General features: G+C 43.6%; 1 protein-coding gene across 2 annotated transcripts in view; it reads right to left on the bottom strand.

Moving 5' to 3' along the window:
* Positions 1-18814, bottom strand: part of LOC144754879 (nucleolar RNA helicase 2-like) — a 650789-nt gene extending 631975 nt beyond the window's left edge. Inside the window, exon 1 of one of the 2 annotated variants that reach the window (XM_078643201.1) lies at positions 18599-18814. In XM_078643201.1, coding sequence (XP_078499327.1) covers positions 18599-18697 — 99 coding nt within the window. In that variant the 5' untranslated portion in view covers positions 18698-18814. The remainder of the gene's footprint in view (positions 1-18598) is intronic. The other variant, XM_078643200.1, reaches the window with a different exon arrangement.
* Positions 18815-19313: the final 499 nt, after the last annotated feature.

Below are 19313 nucleotides of genomic sequence, written 5' to 3'. Positions count from 1 at the left end.
AGTTTAAATCCTGGCTGTCGTATTAAGGCACACAGACATTTGAGATTCTGTAGCATTTTCTTTCAATTAGTAAAACTTTGGAGAAAAAAAACTTTTCAAGATATGCTTCTACTTCGGAAAAAAAAATAACCTTCTACTATTGAGTTGACATTCTTATCTTAGTTCCCCTCCCTTCCTCCTACCATAAAAGCCTCTGCGATTATAGGAATTTCGACTGGCTTTCAGGAACAGACCAATTTAGTTCAGATGTCGGTCAGGCAAGTAACGTAGGAATGTGCGTTTAGCTTCTTTAAAGTACCAAATTACATCTGCCTGCAGGCCTGACGTCCACAATTGACAGGCACGCTTGTGCAACGTAAAACAACTGCCTGCACATTGGGAAAGCAAGTCAGGTAACGGCAGCCTGCTTTACTTTCCACTGGAATGTTGCAGGAGGCATATTGGTGCAGTTGCTGCCAACAAGAATTATTTTCATACCAGTAACATTTTGGAGCAACCCTGATCAAAGCTTTCTAATCAGAGCACGTAGAAAAATCTGACTTGCTTTTTAAAAAGCAGACAGCTGGGTTTAAATCCGTAGCAAATGTTTAGAGAAAATGAACAGCTAGCTCATGCTGGGTTGGGCTGTTTTTGCTTAGGCACCGGACAGAGTGATTAAATCAGTAAATTTTTTTTATGGTAGAAGCGATCGAGCAAATGCATATCCATGTATGCTCTTAAATTAAAATCTAAACAAGCCAAGCCACCAAAGTTAAAGTGATCGGACGGAGGCAGAGGAGAAAGCAACTTAATGACCCGTGACGGAGGAGACAGATGGCCGGTGCACGCGCACGTGCACTCAAGCTTCAGGTCAGCAAAACTCTGGTAGGTAGCACTTTTTTTTACCCTTCACTAAAAGTCGAGCAAGCAGCGCATGCGCTGCTCTAGGCTCGACCTAAAAAAGGGGATACAGAGCTCAGAACCAAATCTAACTTCCTACCACCTCCCAACACCATACTGGTTGAAGTGGCTGCATTTGAACAAGCAGTGTTCAAGGACACTGAAGCCCTTAAAGAAGGAAAAACGTTTAAGAACACCAACAAGATGGAGTTTGAGGCACTAACAACTTTAAGAAACAACGAAAAAATTGTAATAAAGCCTGCGGATAAATGCGGAGGAATTGTGCTCCAGGACAAACCCGCCAACCAAGCTGAATGTTTACGCCTTCTCAGTGACAGACCTAACTACTTGCCTTTGCAAAACAATCCGACAGACTGAAGACCACAATTCAAGATCTGGTAAAGGAAGCAGAAGACAACGGGCACATCAGCTAGAAGGAGGCCCAATTTCTTACCAACTCTCCAGGGAAAATCCCTATTTTTATACCATACCAAAAATACACAAAAACAAAATGCCACCACTAGGACGCCCAATAGTATCGGGCATCGGATCTGTTCTAGAACCCCTGTCCAAATTTTGCGACTTCTACCTACAACCTATTGTACAGGCCAGCAGCACTTATCTCAAGGACACCAAGGATCTTCTTGGACAAATCAAGGATTTCACCTTTGATCCAAACACATCATATTTGGTAAGCCTGGACATAGAAAGTCTATACAATAGCCTACCGCAAGATGACAAGCTCGTAGTACTGGAAGTCTCACTAAACACCATCAACTGGGAACATAATACCCCAAAATCCTTTGCCCTAGAATGTGCAAACCTGGCGCTAAAAGAAAATTCTTTTGAATTTGAGGGTCAACTATACCTGCAAACATATGGTACATCTATGGGCAGCACTTTTGCCCCTAGTGTGGCAGGATTGTATGTCTGTATCTTTGAAATGACACATTTATTTAATCCTGACAATCCACCCATTACAAACATACTATTCTACAAGAGATACATTGACTACGTTCTCCTCATTTCGCAAGGCACCGAAGAATCTCTGGACTCCTTTTTCGTATAGATAAATGGTTGAGACCCCAACCTTAAATTCACCTATACAAAGAGCAGTCAAACAATCACATTCCTGGATCTAGACATCTCCCATACAAACTGCAAACTGGACACAAGGACACATTTTAAGACTGCAAAGAATTCTTTGCCTCACTACACTAGCTTCCACCCTCGCCCTCTCAGAGATAACTTGCCACACGGACAATACTTGCGACTACGAAGAAACTGTAGCAATCTCCAAAATTTCAAAAAGCAAGCCGAAACATCGTCACACAAACTGGAAGACAGAGGGTACCCAAAAAGAATCACTGATAAAGCGAAGAAAAGGGCACGCAACCAGAACAGAGATGCCCTGCTCGTGCAGAAAACACCTACAGAACAATCAACTCCACTGACTTGCGTAACCACATTCAATGCCGTGTCCAACAAAGCATCAAACATCATCCAAAAACATTGGAAGCTATCAATTCAGGCAACCAACAATGGGAGAAACCTTATTCTCTTACCGAAAGGGAAAGAGCCTGAAAGACAAACTAGTGTCAACTAGACCGCAACAACCAATGAAACAAAAACTATACAAAATGCATGGGGCCTACCAAAGATTACAGGCCATTTCCCCTGCGGCGACTGCAGTGTGTGCCACTTAACAAAATCAACAAAATCTCTAAATTTGGAATCAGGCAAAGTGTGGGAAATACGCAAACACAAATTGCAACACTGCAAATGCAATATACTTAATCATGTGCCCATGTAATCTAAGGTACGTCGGTAGGACCAGTCGGAAAGTAAAGACACGAATATGCGAACACAGAAGCAATATTCAATGCAAAAGAAATACAACTCGAATGACAAACCATTTTCTGGAAAGGGGCCACACCACAAATGATATGGAATGGACCATCATTGAACACCTGGATATCACCTCTAATCAACACCTGCTGGATAAAGAACAACAATGGATATATTGATTATCCACCCATCTACATGGGCTAAACGATAATATTCCATGGAAGTCTGAATAAATTATCCTTCCGTCATCAAGTGAAATTATGAAGACAAACTGATTAATCACTGGACCCCAGCCGTAACATTCCTCCTTAGCTTTAACTCATGTTTAATCGGAATAGCTTTGGGACCTTAGTTTCATCCGTAACAAATATGGGCACAACCCTACAGGATACATCATGTTATGCTATAAGATAAGCCTGAATATGAATCATGTTACTTACTGGTGTTATTTACTAGTGCAAGCACGATCCTACAGGACACATCGTATTACACCGGTAGTCCTGTCAAAAGGACAGGCTTAAGATGCTTCCGCAGCTATTTTTTTAACCACTTGGCTGCTAAGGGTGTTGGTTGAGCTCCATTGACTTTCCATTGAAATCAATGGAAAGTCCATGACGAGTTACCCTTGTCATTAGCGCTGAAGGGGTTAATAATGTAAATCACAGCACTTAGGCGGATAAGCATCCACACCAGCTCCTTTGCTATGAACATATGCTGCTTTTATATTAGTACAATTATTATATCAGCAGCGGTAGTGCTGTTAAAAGGACAGGCCTTAGATGCATTATATCACACTCCGTGGTTTGGGACGCCTGCGCAGGTTTTCCTGCTGCCCCTCCACTCCTCTGAAGTTAGCATTCCAGCCTTCAGAAGCCACCCGCACTACGCAGTTGACGCACTGGCGAACAGCACATTCTCCGTGCTTTTGTGCTACTTAACATAACAGGACTCCGCCCGGGAAATTAGGTGTTAGAGTAATCTAACTGAAGTCCAGAAAGTAGCTTGTGAAAACCTTGAGATAGTTGGAGGTGTATCCACTATGAATACTAACGAATGTACGAACCTTGTAGTTAGGTCTTGGAATACCAAAGGGGTTAAAACTAAACTGGGTAATCCAGAATGGCTGGAGACAGTTAAGCAATCACAGTTAGCTTGTCTACACGAAACTTGGGCGGCTGACTATTCGTATGTGGAAGGTTATTCTTCGCTTCTAACTCCAGTCAGCCCCTTCGAGGCAAGCCGGGCCAAGGGGTGGGGGGGGGGGGGGGGCTAGCTTTATTAATTTCTACAACTATACTGTTAACATTGGAAAGATCATATATTAGTTCACCCTACTTTAAACTATTCCACCTGCAAACCAATGAACATCTAAACATGGTATTAGTTAACTACTACAGCAACGTTTTTGCTAAAGTTAAAGTTATCACTGATCTTACCAGGGTTACTGAATCTTTCATGAGACAGATCAAGGATGATTTCATCCTAATATGGTTAGGGTACTTCAATATAAGCAAATGTAATAGGTCGGAATCCAAAAGATGTGGCTATTTAAAAGACAACGGCGATGTGTTGCTATATTTCCAGCATAATATTTTTGAAGAGGCAAGTACGAAATAATTTTTTTAATATAACATGGAGCTGTCAAAATACTCTATTAAGCGGTTACCAGTATCGACCTTTCACTGGAATGGCCATAGTTCCACAATTGACCATAGATTTTTGTTTCTGAAAATGGGCTGCAATCTTTTAAGATTACACCAAGCTCCTTCAGTGACCAATACCCCCCTCTACAGTGGTGTTTAATAAACAAAAACTCACGTTTAAAGGGGCCACAACATGCGAAAAACATGGAAGAGCAAGCCAAAACGGTATCAGGCATAGATGGTACAATATAAATGGCACTACCTTTTTAGAAAAGATTATTGTTGAAAATCTTAGTGACTTTAATATATGCCTCCCCCACGGTGTACTGTGGCAGCCTTCTGTAAACCAATGACAAAGGTAGTGGATAATGTGAGATCTAGTAACAGAAATATAGAAAATAAGCGTGGATGGTTTGATCAGGACTGCTATGAGGCAAATAGGATTCTGAGAAAACCCCAACAGGATAAACCGAGAGATTTGGGATAAAGTTAGTAAATTGACAGTTGCATACAAACAAGCCCTGGCTAAAAGGAGGAGAGAGAGATGCAAGATACGGTCTGGGCTGTTTAATTACAGGCTGCTGATACAAAGGATAATATTATATTCTGGAAAACAGTAAATCAACCTTCCTGAAAGACATGGAGGATCCCAGGGTTGAAGCCCTTTGTTCAACAGGCGAAATGGATACAGCATTTGGTGCTATTTTTAATCCAGGCATACTTGCAATAAAGCTGCCTACCTCAGTAGTATACACAACACATGCAATAGATGTATTAATAGGCATGGCAGGGGTAACTAATGCTCTAATACTTTCAATAAAGCTGCTAACGCAAAAGCCCCCGGCCCTGAAGGGGTCCCTTTAGACATTTTTAAGTCACATGTCACTTTATGAGCCCCATTCTTAACACAAGTTTGCAACACTACAGTAGATGACTGATTTCCAGAACTGCAAATGGGCCCCAGCTACTGATCGATAACTGTCTCCTATATGGAGGTTAAAGACATGAAAACCAACCTTAAATAAACACACACCATTGTATGCGGACAGGGAAGGGCAAAAAGCGCCATATCACATTATGGGAAAGACACTGGCTGAGACACAAGATTTTTAATATTTAGTAATTTAATTCACTAGTGAGGGGAGCTAGGGAACACAGTTGCAAGCAAGAAAACTGAAATTCCTAAGAGCCATAGAATCCCTTTATAAATTTGCAGTTAATGTAGGAAACAAACCAAGCAGAGAAATATTGATGTTATATAAAAATAAATGCCTCCTGAGTGTTAGCTATGGGGTCCCCTGTTGATGTATGTAATTTGTGCTTTTCTTCAAACCCAAGAGAACTTGTTTTTAGATAGGTTGCTGGCTGTGTCAAAGTCTAGTTTTTCCTATATTGTACATAAGGAAGTGGCAGTTCCTTTCTTGAAGACTTACTTGCATGCCAGCCCGGTTCTATTTTGGCATAAGCTATGGGGGAAAAGTTGGCACAAAATTTAGCAAAGAAATAATATTGGATTGTTTATCTTTAGAGTTTGGGAAAAGGAGAACAAGGTTGGCCTACTTAAGACAGCCATTTGAAAAAAGTGAATGAGAATATTGGAGTAGAGAATCCAGTTAGCATATTTCAGTATAGTAAGAAGAAAGTTAAACTCATCGGAAGGAGGAAGAGAGTGGCAGAAAGAAAAGATTTTGAGCGGCAAGCCCACTGCGCATAGACACATCTAAGTCCCAGTACAAGACGGGTTGCAAAATTACCTTTTAAATTGTACAGAATACCAAACATAGATTTGATCTTGCTAGATTACGCCTAGACATTTTGCATTTTAGGTTTGTTTTTCCAAAAATGGGGGCCTGGGCACAAACGCTTCCCAAGTGCCCGTGTGATGGGACATTTAATGCCCAATACACTTTATTTTGTTTTGTAAATTTTACAATGATTTGAGAAGACGATATTTATTACCAATGTTTAAACTGGAAAATGTATCTATTAGGAAGCGTTTAAGTATAGATGTGTACTAGGTAATGTAGATATATGTTCTTCAGTCCCATCCTTCATTACATCGGCAATTGCTAGAAGGAATTGCCTGTCATTTTTAGGTCTCGCATAGCGTGCAGCGCAACGCGCTGCTCGCTCTGAAAGGCATGCAGTATACACTGTAACTGGAGGAAGCTCCGCCCAATTTCCGTCCATAATTTTCATTGGCTTCAATCATAAAGTCAGCATTGTGATTGGTTTTTGGCTTCTTAGTCCTGCCTCCTGACGGCCATGTCGTCCGTTTTGTTCTTCCGAGGCTATCAGCCCCTTTACTTTAAAAAAACGTTTTCTTCCTCTGTCTCTCCACGTTCCCTCCCGCAGCCCGTAATTTTTTTTGACCACAAACATCCCCCACCCGCTCCCATTCGTGCCTTCTTTAATGACCGCACTTCCGTTTAAAATGCAATAAGGCTCGCGTAAATACGAGTCCTATTGCATTTTCAGTGCTTGCTTGTTTTATGATTGGGGACTGAATTTGTACTCTGTCTCACATGCGCTCAACGCCTTACATCGTACGCATGCATGGCAAAACAGTGGCGTTTTTCCAATTCACAATGGGAGGCAGAGACAGCACAAGCTGCAAAGCGGCGGCCGGCCTGGCCAGTCACCGGTCGGGCTCCTTGTTTGTGTTAGAAACTATTATTCGTTGCTCACTTGCTTGCAGTCATGGTGGAATTTCCTTTAAGTCAAAGGCTAATTGTCCACTAGATTACGTCCGTGGAGAGGGACAGTGTAGAGGAGAAGGGGTGCAGTGGCGGTGTCAACACTTCTCAGTTTTACAGGGTCTTGCGCCATCTCAGTGTCTTGTCGGCAGCAGGAGGGGACTTCTTCCAATGACATACTCTCCAGTCATGCAGCCAAGCTCCCCGGTAAGTGCAAGAGGGTGCCGCGGCTCTGGCAGGAGGCACTTAGGGAGTGTGTGTTGCTATGGAAACTACCTGCTGTGTTTTAGGAGCTTTGACGATGTTAATGGACGAGAGGCCCACTAACTTCCCACGCACCTTTCAAGAGTTCTTTACTACACGCACTATTATGCAGTGTATTTTTGGCACCTTATCTCTCACCGGCTCAGAACTTGTAAACAATCCACATACCACTCAAACGGGAGCACTCCGGCAAACAAGCACAAGCATTAGCAAAACTGATTGTGAAATGTCACGCACTGTGGTGCACACGTCACACGTTTTAGTATCTAATCCGGCCTTGACTCAGAGGCAAGTACATATTTATGCGCACATTTATTTATTTGCTCAGTACTCATGCTTGTAGTAGCAACTCAACCTTAAACACAAACCTGCAGATAAGGTGACCGAGCCTGCACATCCCTCCTTGGTTAGGAGTCTATATTTGGTTTCACATATAGAGCTGACAAAGGGTTTACTTATCTTTACAAACCTGACAAGTGAAATTGAAATACAGCAAAGCCACACCCCGACATTTACAAAGACGACCCATATCTTTGAGTCAATCAGAGAGTCCTGTGCATTTCTTTTTACTGATTTGTAATCAAATGCAAGCAGGGCAATCGGTCTTTCCCTTGTGTTGCTTAGACAATAGCTAGTACCTTAAGTTGGATGAAAAATAAGTTAGGGAAGTCTTCAAACTTTTTAATGCACCCTCCCGCCCTGAAGAAAAATAACTGGGCAGCCCGCAGATTTTTTTACAATTATTCTACTACAATGTTTAAAAATGTTTAGACTTATTTGAACATTACAGTGAAGTTCTGTTGCCGTTTTAAAAAATGCATTTTAATACATGATTGCTAAACATACTGTTCTCGTCAAGCAGGCCCTACTAATTTCTAAAAGCATCCACAGTGTGATTAATAGAAATGGGGGTGGGGATTTTGAAGATTATTTGGAGTCCCTTCCCTTTTAACACCTTCTCCCAGTCAGGGAATAAATTACAAAAGATGTTACTGATGGCCCATTACAGAGCAACGTTCTGCCCCTCATTTTATTCTGCTTATAACAAAGCATTGTTATCAGCATAATGCTTCTTTTAGCCGGGGCCTTGTCCCCCCTCTCCCCCCACAGAACACTTGAGGTACCCTTAGCGGGGCCCGCCCCTAGTTTGAAGACCCCTGCTCTAGAAGGAGCATGGCTAAAGAAGCGTGCCCAGAAAATCTACCAATGGGCATGGACAATTCAATTAAGGGCATAGCTTTAAATAAGTAAACTAAAATCCTGTGCTTCACACAGCTACAGCAGTTGGCTTTGCCAATGCTTGTTAGCTGTATTAGAGCCATAAACAATGATTTTGTTGTGAAGGATTATAATTGGAATTGTTTCAAATCTGAAAATACAAGCCCCTGACTTAAAAATGTACTAAGCTGTATGGAAACCGGTGTGACCTACAGAGTGTTTCAAACTCTCAAGTTGTCACCACTTTGTTAAACAGTCTTTCACTCTGCTAGGCTTAGTCCCCTTTTCTCCCCACATTTTTCTCAAATCTTTTATCTGCATATCTCACACTTTCCCAGCATTACAACTAGCACTTGTTGGACCATGGATTTGTGCGCTATGCAGAGAGGTCCAAAATATTTAACAACAAGGGGTGGTGATGGACAGAGTTTCTGAATTAGCAGAATACTCTCACCCAGTCAAGAGATCAGGGCTAGATCCAACACCGTTTTTTAGCTCACTGCACCATCCCAGTTCAGAACCTGGCTATATGCAAATTAGTCTGTTCCTGTCCCAGTGCATGATGGGAACAGGGCAAACCAAACTACCAAGCCAATTCTTACACTGGGAAGGAAACAAGCTTCCGGGGACCGGTTTCTGGCATTTCAGCCGTCGTCGGCCCGGCTTGCTTGAATCCTGATGGTGCAATGAGCAAGGGACTCACATCTGAGTATACCCTTCCACGCTTAGGGTGGACAAAATATTTAACAACAAGGGGTGGTGATGGACAGAGTTTCTGAATTAAGCAGAATACTCTCACCCAGTCAAGAGATCAGGGCTAGATCCAACACCGTTTTTTAGCTCACTGCACCATCCCAGTTCAGAACCTGGCTATATGCAAATTAGTCTGTTCCTGTCCCAGTGCATGATGGGAACAGGGCAAACCAAACTACCAAGCCAATTCTTACACTGGGAAGGAAACAAGCTTCCGGGGACCGGTTTCTGGCATTTCAGCCGTCGTCGGCCCGGCTTGCTTGAATCCTGATGGTGCAATGAGCAAGGGACTCACATCTGAGTATACCCTTCCACGCTTAGGGTGGACAAAATATTTAACAACAAGGGGTGGTGATGGACAGAGTTTCTGAATTAAGCAGAATACTCTCACCCAGTCAAGAGATCAGGGCTAGATCCAACACCGTTTTTTAGCTCACTGCACCATCCCAGTTCAGAACCTGGCTATATGCAAATTAGTCTGTTCCTGTCCCAGTGCATGATGGGAACAGGGCAAACCAAACTACCAAGCCAATTCTTACACTGGGAAGGAAACAAGCTTCCGGGGACCGGTTTCTGGCATTTCAGCCGTCATCGGCCCGGCTTGCTTGAATCTTGATGGTGCAATGAGCAAGGGACTCACATCTGAGTATACCCTTCCACGCTTAGGGTGGACAAAATATTTAACAACAAGGGGTGGTGATGGACAGAGTTTCTGAATTAAGCAGAATACTCTCACCCAGTCAAGAGATCAGGGCTAGATCCAACACCGTTTTATAGCTCACTGCACCATCCCAGTTCAGAACCTGGCTATATGCAAATTAGTCTGTTCCTGTCCCAGTGCATGATGGGAACAGGGCAAACCAAACTACCAAGCCAATTCTTACACTGGGAAGGAAACAAGCTTCCGGGGACCGGTTTCTGGCATTTCAGCCGTCGTCGGCCCGGCTTGCTTGAATCCTGATGGTGCAATGAGCAAGGGACTCACATCTGAGAATACCCTTCCACGCTTAGGGTGGACAAAATATTTAACAACAAGGGGTGGTGATGGACAGAGTTTCTGAATTAAGCAGAATACTCTCACCCAGTCAAGAGATCAGGGCTAGATCCAACACCGTTTTTTAGCTCACTGCACCATCCCAGTTCAGAACCTGGCTATATGCAAATTAGTCTGTTCCTGTCCCAGTGCATGATGGGAACAGGGCAAACCAAACTACCAAGCCAATTCTTACACTGGGAAGGAAACAAGCTTCCGGGGACCGGTTTCTGGCATTTCAGCCGTCGTCGGCCTGGCTTGCTTGAATCTTGATGGTGCAATGAGCAAGGGACTCACATCTGAGTATACCCTTCCACGCTTAGGGTGGACAAAATATTTAACAACAAGGGGTGGTGATGGACAGAGTTTCTGAATTAAGCAGAATACTCTCACCCAGTCAAGAGATCAGGGCTAGATCCAACACCGTTTTATAGCTCACTGCACCATCCCAGTTCAGAACCTGGCTATATGCAAATTAGTCTGTTCCTGTCCCAGTGCATGATGGGAACAGGGCAAACCAAACTACCAAGCCAATTTTTACACTGGGAAGGAAACAAGCTTCCGGGGACCGGTTTCTGGCATTTCAGCCGTCGTCGGCCCGGCTTGCTTGAATCCTGATGGTGCAATGAGCAAGGGACTCACATCTGAGTATACCCTTCCACGCTTAGGGTGGACAAAATATTTAACAACAAGGGGTGGTGATGGACAGAGTTTCTGAATTAAGCAGAATACTCTCACCCAGTCAAGAGATCAGGGCTAGATCCAACACCGTTTTTTAGCTCACTGCACCATCCCAGTTCAGAACCTGGCTATATGCAAATTAGTCTGTTCCTGTCCCAGTGCATGATGGGAACAGGGCAAACCAAACTACCAAGCCAATTCTTACACTGGGAAGGAAACAAGCTTCCGGGGACGGGTTTCAGGCATTTCAGCCGTCGGCCCGGCTTGCTTGAATCCTGATGGTGCAATGAGCAAGGGACTCACATCTGAGTATACCCTTCCACGCTTAGGGTGGACAAAATATTTAACAACAAGGGGTGGTGATGGACAGAGTTTCTGAATTAAGCAGAATACTCTCACCCAGTCAAGAGATCAGGGCTAGATCCAACACCGTTTTTTAGCTCACTGCACCATCCCAGTTCAGAACCTGGCTATATGCAAATTAGTCTGTTCCTGTCCCAGTGCATGATGGGAACAGGGCAAACCAAACTACCAAGCCAATTCTTACACTGGGAAGGAAACAAGCTTCCGGGGACCGGTTTCTGGCATTTCAGCCGTCGTCGGCCCGGCTTGCTTGAATCCTGATGGTGCAATGAGCAAGGGACTCACATCTGAGTATACCCTTCCACGCTTAGGGTGGACAAAATATTTAACAACAAGGGGTGGTGATGGACAGAGTTTCTGAATTAAGCAGAATACTCTCACCCAGTCAAGAGATCAGGGCTAGATCCAACACCGTTTTTTAGCTCACTGCACCATCCCAGTTCAGAACCTGGCTATATGCAAATTAGTCTGTTCCTGTCCCAGTGCATGATGGGAACAGGGCAAACCAAACTACCAAGCCAATTCTTACACTGGGAAGGAAACAAGCTTCCGGGGACCGGTTTCTGGCATTTCAGCCGTCGTCGGCCCGGCTTGCTTGAATCTTGATGGTGCAATGAGCAAGGGACTCACATCTGAGTATACCCGTCCACGCTTAGGGTGGACAAAATATTTAACAACAAGGGGTGGTGATGGACAGAGTTTCTGAATTAAGCAGAATACTCTCACCCAGTCAAGAGATCAGGGCTAGATCCAACACCGTTTTATAGCTCACTGCACCATCCCAGTTCAGAACCTGGCTATATGCAAATTAGTCTGTTCCTGTCCCAGTGCATGATGGGAACAGGGCAAACCAAACTACCAAGCCAATTCTTACACTGGGAAGGAAACAAGCTTCCGGGGACCGGTTTCTGGCATTTCAGCCGTCGTCGGCCCGGCTTGCTTGAATCCTGATGGTGCAATGAGCAAGTGACTCACATCTGAGTATACCCTTCCACGCTTAGGGTGGACAAAATATTTAACAACAAGGGGTGGTGATGGACAGAGTTTCTGAATTAAGCAGAATACTCTCACCCAGTCAAGAGATCAGGGCTAGATCCAACACCGTTTTTTAGCTCACTGCACCATCCCAGTTCAGAACCTGGCTATATGCAAATTAGTCTGTTCCTGTCCCAGTGCATGATGGGAACAGGGCAAACCAAACTACCAAGCCAATTCTTACACTGGGAAGGAAACAAGCTTCCGGGGACGGGTTTCTGGCATTTCAGCCGTCGTCGGCCCGGCTTGCTTGAATCCTGATGGTGCAATGAGCAAGGGACTCACATCTGAGTATACCCTTCCACGCTTAGGGTGGACAAAATATTTAACAACAAGGGGTGGTGATGGACAGAGTTTCTGAATTAAGCAGAATACTCTCACCCAGTCAAGAGATCAGGGCTAGATCCAACACCGTTTTTTAGCTCACTGCACCATCCCAGTTCAGAACCTGGCTATATGCAAATTAGTCTGTTCCTGTCCCAGTGCATGATGGGAACAGGGCAAACCAAACTACCAAGCCAATTCTTACACTGGGAAGGAAACAAGCTTCCGGGGACCGGTTTCTGGCATTTCAGCCGTCGTCGGCCCGGCTTGCTTGAATCCTGATGGTGCAATGAGCAAGGGACTCACATCTGAGTATACCCTTCCACGCTTAGGGTGGACAAAATATTTAACAAAAAGGGGTGGTGATGGACAGAGTTTCTGAATTAAGCAGAATACTCTCACCCAGTCAAGAGATCAGGGCTAGATCCAACACCGTTTTATAGCTCACTGCACCATCCCAGTTCAGAACCTGGCTATATGCAAATTAGTCTGTTCCTGTCCCAGTGCATGATGGGAACAGGGCAAACCAAACTACCAAGCCAATTCTTACACTGGGAAGGAAACAAGCTTCCGGGGACCGGTTTCTGGCATTTCAGCCGTCGTCGGCCCGGCTTGCTTGAATCCTGATGGTGCAATGAGCAAGGCACTCACATCTGAGTATACCCTTCCACGCTTAGGGTGGACAAAATATTTAACAACAAGGGGTGGTGATGGACAGAGTTTCTGAATTAAGCAGAATACTCTCACCCAGTCAAGAGATCAGGGCTAGATCCAACACCGTTTTTTAGCTCACTGCACCATCCCAGTTCAGAACCTGGCTATATGGAAATTAGTCTGTTCCTGTCCCAGTGCATGATGGGAACAGGGCAAACCAAACTACCAAGCCAATTCTTACACTGGGAAGGAAACAAGCTTCCGGGGACCGGTTTCTGGCATTTCAGCCGTCGTCGGCCCGGCTTGCTTGAATCCTGATGGTGCAATGAGCAAGGGACTCACATCTGAGTATACCCTTCCACGCTTAGGGTGGACAAAATATTTAACAACAAGGGGTGGTGATGGACAGAGTTTCTGAATTAAGCAGAATACTCTCACCCAGTCAAGAGATCAGGGCTAGATCCAACACCGTTTTTTAGCTCACTGCACCATCCCAGTTCAGAACCTGGCTATATGGAAATTCGTCTGTTCCTGTCCCAGTGCATGATGGGAACAGGGCAAACCAAACTACCAAGCCAATTCTTACACTGGGAAGGAAACAAGCTTCCGGGGACCGGTTTCTGGCCGGTAGCTTGTTTCCTTTCTGGTGAAGAATTGGCTTGGTAGTTTGGTCTGCCCTGTTCCCATGATGCACTGGGCCAGGGACAGACTAATTTACATATAACCAGGTTCTGAGCTGGGATGGGGCAGTGAGCTAAATAACGGTGATGGATCAAGCCCTGATCTTTGGATTGGGTAAGAGTGGTCTGCTTAATTCAGACACTCTGTTCATCACCACCCCCTTTTCTGAATCATTTTGTCCACCATAAGCGTGGAAGGGTATACTCAGACATGAGTCCCTTGCTCACTGCTCCATCAGGATTCAAGCAAGCCGGGCCGACGAGGCTGAAATGCCAGAAACCGGTCCCCGGTAGCTTGTTTCCTTTCTGGTGAAGAATTGGCTTGGTAGTTTGGTCTGCCCTGTTCCCATGATGCACTGGGCCAGGGACAGACTAATTTGCATATAGCCAGGTTCTGAGCTGGGATGGGGCAGTGAGCTAAATAACGGTGATGGATCAAGCCCTGATCTTTGGACTGGGTAAGAGTGGTCTGCTTAATTCAGACACTCTGTTCATCACCACCCCCTTTTCTGAATCATGCAGAGAGGTCCAGCACTGGATTTGCATGGAGTTGAAACACTTTTATGAACCCCTTATAGGCAGTGCGAGAAACTCACACTACTACGTCTATCTGAGCTGAAACTCTGCTTTACTGACATCCTGTTTGGTGAGCAGTTCAATGAAATCCAGTAAAGCAAAGGAAAAGCAGAGACAAGATGACTCATGTTTAGGAGATTCTGCCTGCCTTGTCAGAAAGGATTAAAATTAAGTGTGTACAGTTAATGATGCAACCTGCTTCCCAAGGTGATCCAGAAAGTAATGGCAGATTAGGTTTAGAATCTGTTAGCGATTCCCTTTTCGGCAAGGAAAAATTGGTGCCCTCCTTTTCGGTTTCAATTGTCAGTAGCACGCACGCCATTTGCGGCATCCTCTGGAACAGTTACCTCTGTTAGCACCGAACCCCGACAGACCGTCTCTGAAGAGACTTCATCTGGCGATTTGAAGCTTACGAGGTTGCAGCTTCATGCTTTAAGTTGTTCGGAGGATGTGGCTGTTGCGATTTAAGATGCTAGGCACCTGGCAACTTTAAAGGTTTATGCTAGGCATTGGAGATCATTCTCTATATGCTATTTCTAATCACCTAGGAATTATGACCCGATAAAGATTCTTGAATTCATAATAGATGGGCTTGCAGTTTCAAAACTGCATAGCCAATGGGCAGCCACCAGAGCCTTAAGTATTCCAGAAGCTGAGAAATTAGATCATTGGATTTCCAGGCTATTCAGAGGGTATTTCCTTAAGCGCCCAGTGATTGATTGTCCTCTTCCTACTTTGAAACTTCAAAGGTTTAAGACAATTCAATTGGCTCCTTTTGAGTGATTAAAGTCAGTGGAACTCCAGTTTCTCTCTTTTAAGGTTCTTTCCTGGTGGCTATTTGTTCAGGGTGAAGAGGTGGCGAGTTAGATGCACTGTTTTGTTTGGACTATTTTCTTCGTCTTCTTACAGACAAGGTTATCTTGAAACCGAAGCGTTCTTTGTGCCTAAGGTTTCAATGGACTTGCATGTATCTCAAGACCTGGTTCTTCCAGTTTATTCTCCTAACCCATCCACACCTGAAAAAGTGAATTTAAAAGCTCTTGATTTGCAGAGAGCATTATCAGTTTATGTTACAAGGACAACATATTTTTTAAAAGCGCAGTCTCATTTTGGCACATTTGGTTTGTCTTGGCACCGGTTGCAAGCCTCTTTTTCCTATGCTTGGTAGATGGTTGAAACAAATGATTATCCTTGCATTTAAAATCTCTGACATGGCATTGCCAGGCCCAGTTCAAGAAAGGTTTTCAAGAGCCATGGAGGGTTCTTGGGCTAAGGTAAAATGAGCTTCCATAAAATATATTTGCAAGACAGCTCCTTTTTAGGTCGAGCATTCGAGACCTCTTGTATATATTTTATTAGAACATTGGAATGTTGGGAGATCCATTGAAGACAATGGAGTGTTCCCTGCTTCTAAAGGCCGGTAAAGGCCCGCAGAGTAACATTCCAATGTTTTACAAAGGCCTCTCTGAGCTCGAGGGGGAGCTTCGAGAGGCCTTTGTTTAATTTGTTAGAACATTCTGCCCTCTAGTGGCAGAATGTTCTAATAGCCGTAAAGCCCTTTGTAGCAGGGCTATACCGGCTATTAATATCCTATTCCCTTGTTAAATTCCCTCGCATTTGGCTTGTGCCTTTAATAGCCAGTGTAGCCCGCTAGCTAGAAGGCTATAGTATAAACGTATATGTATGTGTATGTACTTTGAGGGCTCTGGAGATCAGCCCTAGGACTTGTCTGCTTCCACATAGGGACTTGTTTTCTGTTCAACTGCCTCTATTTAACTGTCTTGATAGAAAAACGAACAGAAGAGGTCAGTAAAATACCAGAATTGCTTTCTGCTGAGGGACTTTCTTTTTTTAATTTTTCTGGCAACTGCCTCTATTTAACTTTCTTGATTGAAAACGACCAGCACAGGTCAGTCAGTAAAATACCAGAATCACTTTAGCACTCTCTAGATTCCAGTCCATAGAAATAGTCTTCCACAAGCACCCATAGACAATAATATATTTTTTTTAATAATGCATTTTCAGTGATCTGACCAACGAAGGCCCTGATGTAATATTAAAAACACAGCTTTGAACTATACCATTTCCCGCTGAAAGGCAATATTTCTCTCCATGTGTTCCCATACTTGGCGTGTCACGCAGTTTGGTGCTTACTTTCCCTCCATGTTAAAGAACAGTAGATGTTTCAGCACCCAAGCTAATGTGCTGCATAGCTAAATACATACAAGTTCCCAAAGGAAAGGCAGATTGCATTGCAAATGCTTGTTAGAATCACTGACTTATGAGCCTGGGTAATGAAGAGTAGTGCTTAACCATAAAGAAGACTCAAGAGCTCATTTTCAAACATCAATGTATATTTATTAACAGGTTTATATTTTTAGAGATGCTATTGTTATTTTTTTTTAGTGTACTAGGTTTATATATATTCTATAAGGGGCCATTTTATTGGAGGTATTATAGGGAAAAATGGACAGTAGTGTATTATGAAACATGACACCAGACATTATGTGAAGTAATTGAGGCGAATTTTGAAACGCATATTCGATGTCTATGTACAGTTAATTTAAATTTGTAACTATTTTTGTGGTGTGATAGTGAAATGTATTATAATGAATGCTCACTTTTTGCCTTTATGTGGATATTTTTATATTCGAATAAAGTGAATGAACGGAATTAAAAGCGTGGTTGCTGCTATTATAGCATATGCTATTATGGGTCACCTGTTCTGTTGGAGTGCCCTCTTTGCAGGACATTCTCCATGACCCCCAAACTCTGAGTTCTGGTGCTTGAAGAAATGCCTTAACTCTTTGATGTCAAAAAGCCAATTGTTGCTAAGTTATTCTAAGGCAACTACATTTTTTACTAGTTCTTTAGAGTTGTGGCTTCATACACAGATGTACCTCAGTCATCTCGTATGAGAACAGCTCACTGTTGGATGTTAACTTTATTTTGATTTAGGATAGCGAAAATAACGGACATAACAGGCAGCGATATTGGAAACTGGCGATACTTTTTCAATTTTAGAATGAATGGAAGATTAATTCAAAATCAAACCAGTGTACTGCCAGTCACACATCCTGAAATAAGATGTTAATTCAGTAAGTTCAATATTCTAAGACCTGAATATGTGGGAGGCTTCAAACAACAATATAATGAAAGGTTCCAATGAGCAGACTTAAAACGTGTCTATGGTCAACGGCCAAGCAGAAGCCTTTTACTGAAGATGGATATGAAAATATTTCACAAGCTGATTATCAATTCACAGAGGGAACAGGCAAAATGTGTCCTTGTGGTGAAATAGCTTTGTGGAACCGACTGTAAAACGCTTTGTTTTGTAGTCTGTATAAGCTGCTTTTTAGTTGTCTATTCGCTTATCACCTTTTTCAAATATACGTCAGTAGCCTATAAACATTGTTAAATCGATAAAAACATGTATTTTGTAACCATATTGGGTTTGACCAGTATGTTTAAAATACAGTTTAATTACTATATTTTCAAGTATTGGCTCGGATAGCTCCCCCACAATATTTTAAGACTTAGCCCGGCCTCAATCAGTTGATATTTTAGACCCTCCCCCACGTTCGGGTCAAGTTGCACCCCTGGTATGTTTAGAAAGGTTAATCTTTAAGCATGGCGAGTAATTGTAGTCATTTACTCTGGAAAGCGTTTGCTTTTTATTTGCTCTGCTCGAGCTCTTAGAGCTAAACCAGACATCTAGTTCGGGTCTTCTCTTGAATTCTCCGGTTGGTCCAGAGAATTCTCTGATCAGCACACCCCCCGAAGTAGAAGACCTCGTCGGCGGCTTGAATACTACTTCAACAATAAACCTCAAACGTGTAGCTTCTGCTCTCAGGAGCCGCAAAAACAACTCTGCAGAGTTGCGGCGGCAAACCCGCCAAACATATTGCTCCCGTGTTATTGCACAACAGCGTGGTCTCCCAAGCTCTTCACCTTGTGTTTTTTCCGCTTCTTTGACTCCTCTGAATAAACCATGGCTGTCACTGCTTCCGCCACCGAGCTCTCGTCGTCCCCGAAGGTCCTGCTGGGCATTTTATGACAACTTTAAAACTCCCAAATCCAGGAGCAGAACACGCCTGTCCCAGGATTAGTGTGAAAGGAAAAAGCTAGGGTCACCGCTTCCGGTGCACGCAACAGACAGTAGTAAACACAAAGGAAAGACTAGAGCAGAACTAGAGCAGAACACGCAAACACTAGAATGCATACTCGAGTGTGTCAACAACACGGAGCAATGCGTCACTTCCTCTAATATAGTGAGGATAGCTGCATGAAGTTTCTTCGAGGTCTGCGTCATTAGCGGGAGTAATAATGTTGTTACTTTTAACAGCTTTGTAATCCCGTGGTTATGGTTGAAAATTGCTGTTTCTGTAGTGGTCAGCCCGTTGATCTAATAACCACAGTGAGGCAATCTTTGAGCTTGAGTATGTACTTTAATAGGAGCGCTGGGGAGACGCAGCTTGCTTACAGAGCTCCGGCCTCGCATCTCAAATGGCCGCTCTTCCGGTTCCGGTCGGGGCGTGCCTGTTAAGAATAGTCTTGGAGACTATCATGGGTTCAATTCAGTATTTATTTTTAAGAATAAATATATAAGTAAGCACCCACTGCCGGAGCCGTCCAGTCTTGAGGAAGCCAACGTCTCAAGTGACGT

The sequence above is a fragment of the Lissotriton helveticus genome, chromosome 5_1 (genome assembly GCF_964261635.1).
Source record: "Lissotriton helveticus chromosome 5_1, aLisHel1.1, whole genome shotgun sequence".
Lineage (NCBI taxonomy): Eukaryota > Metazoa > Chordata > Amphibia > Caudata > Salamandridae > Lissotriton > Lissotriton helveticus.
The sequence above is the reverse complement of the archived record's forward strand: the minus strand, read 5'-3'. Positions and strand labels throughout refer to the sequence as shown.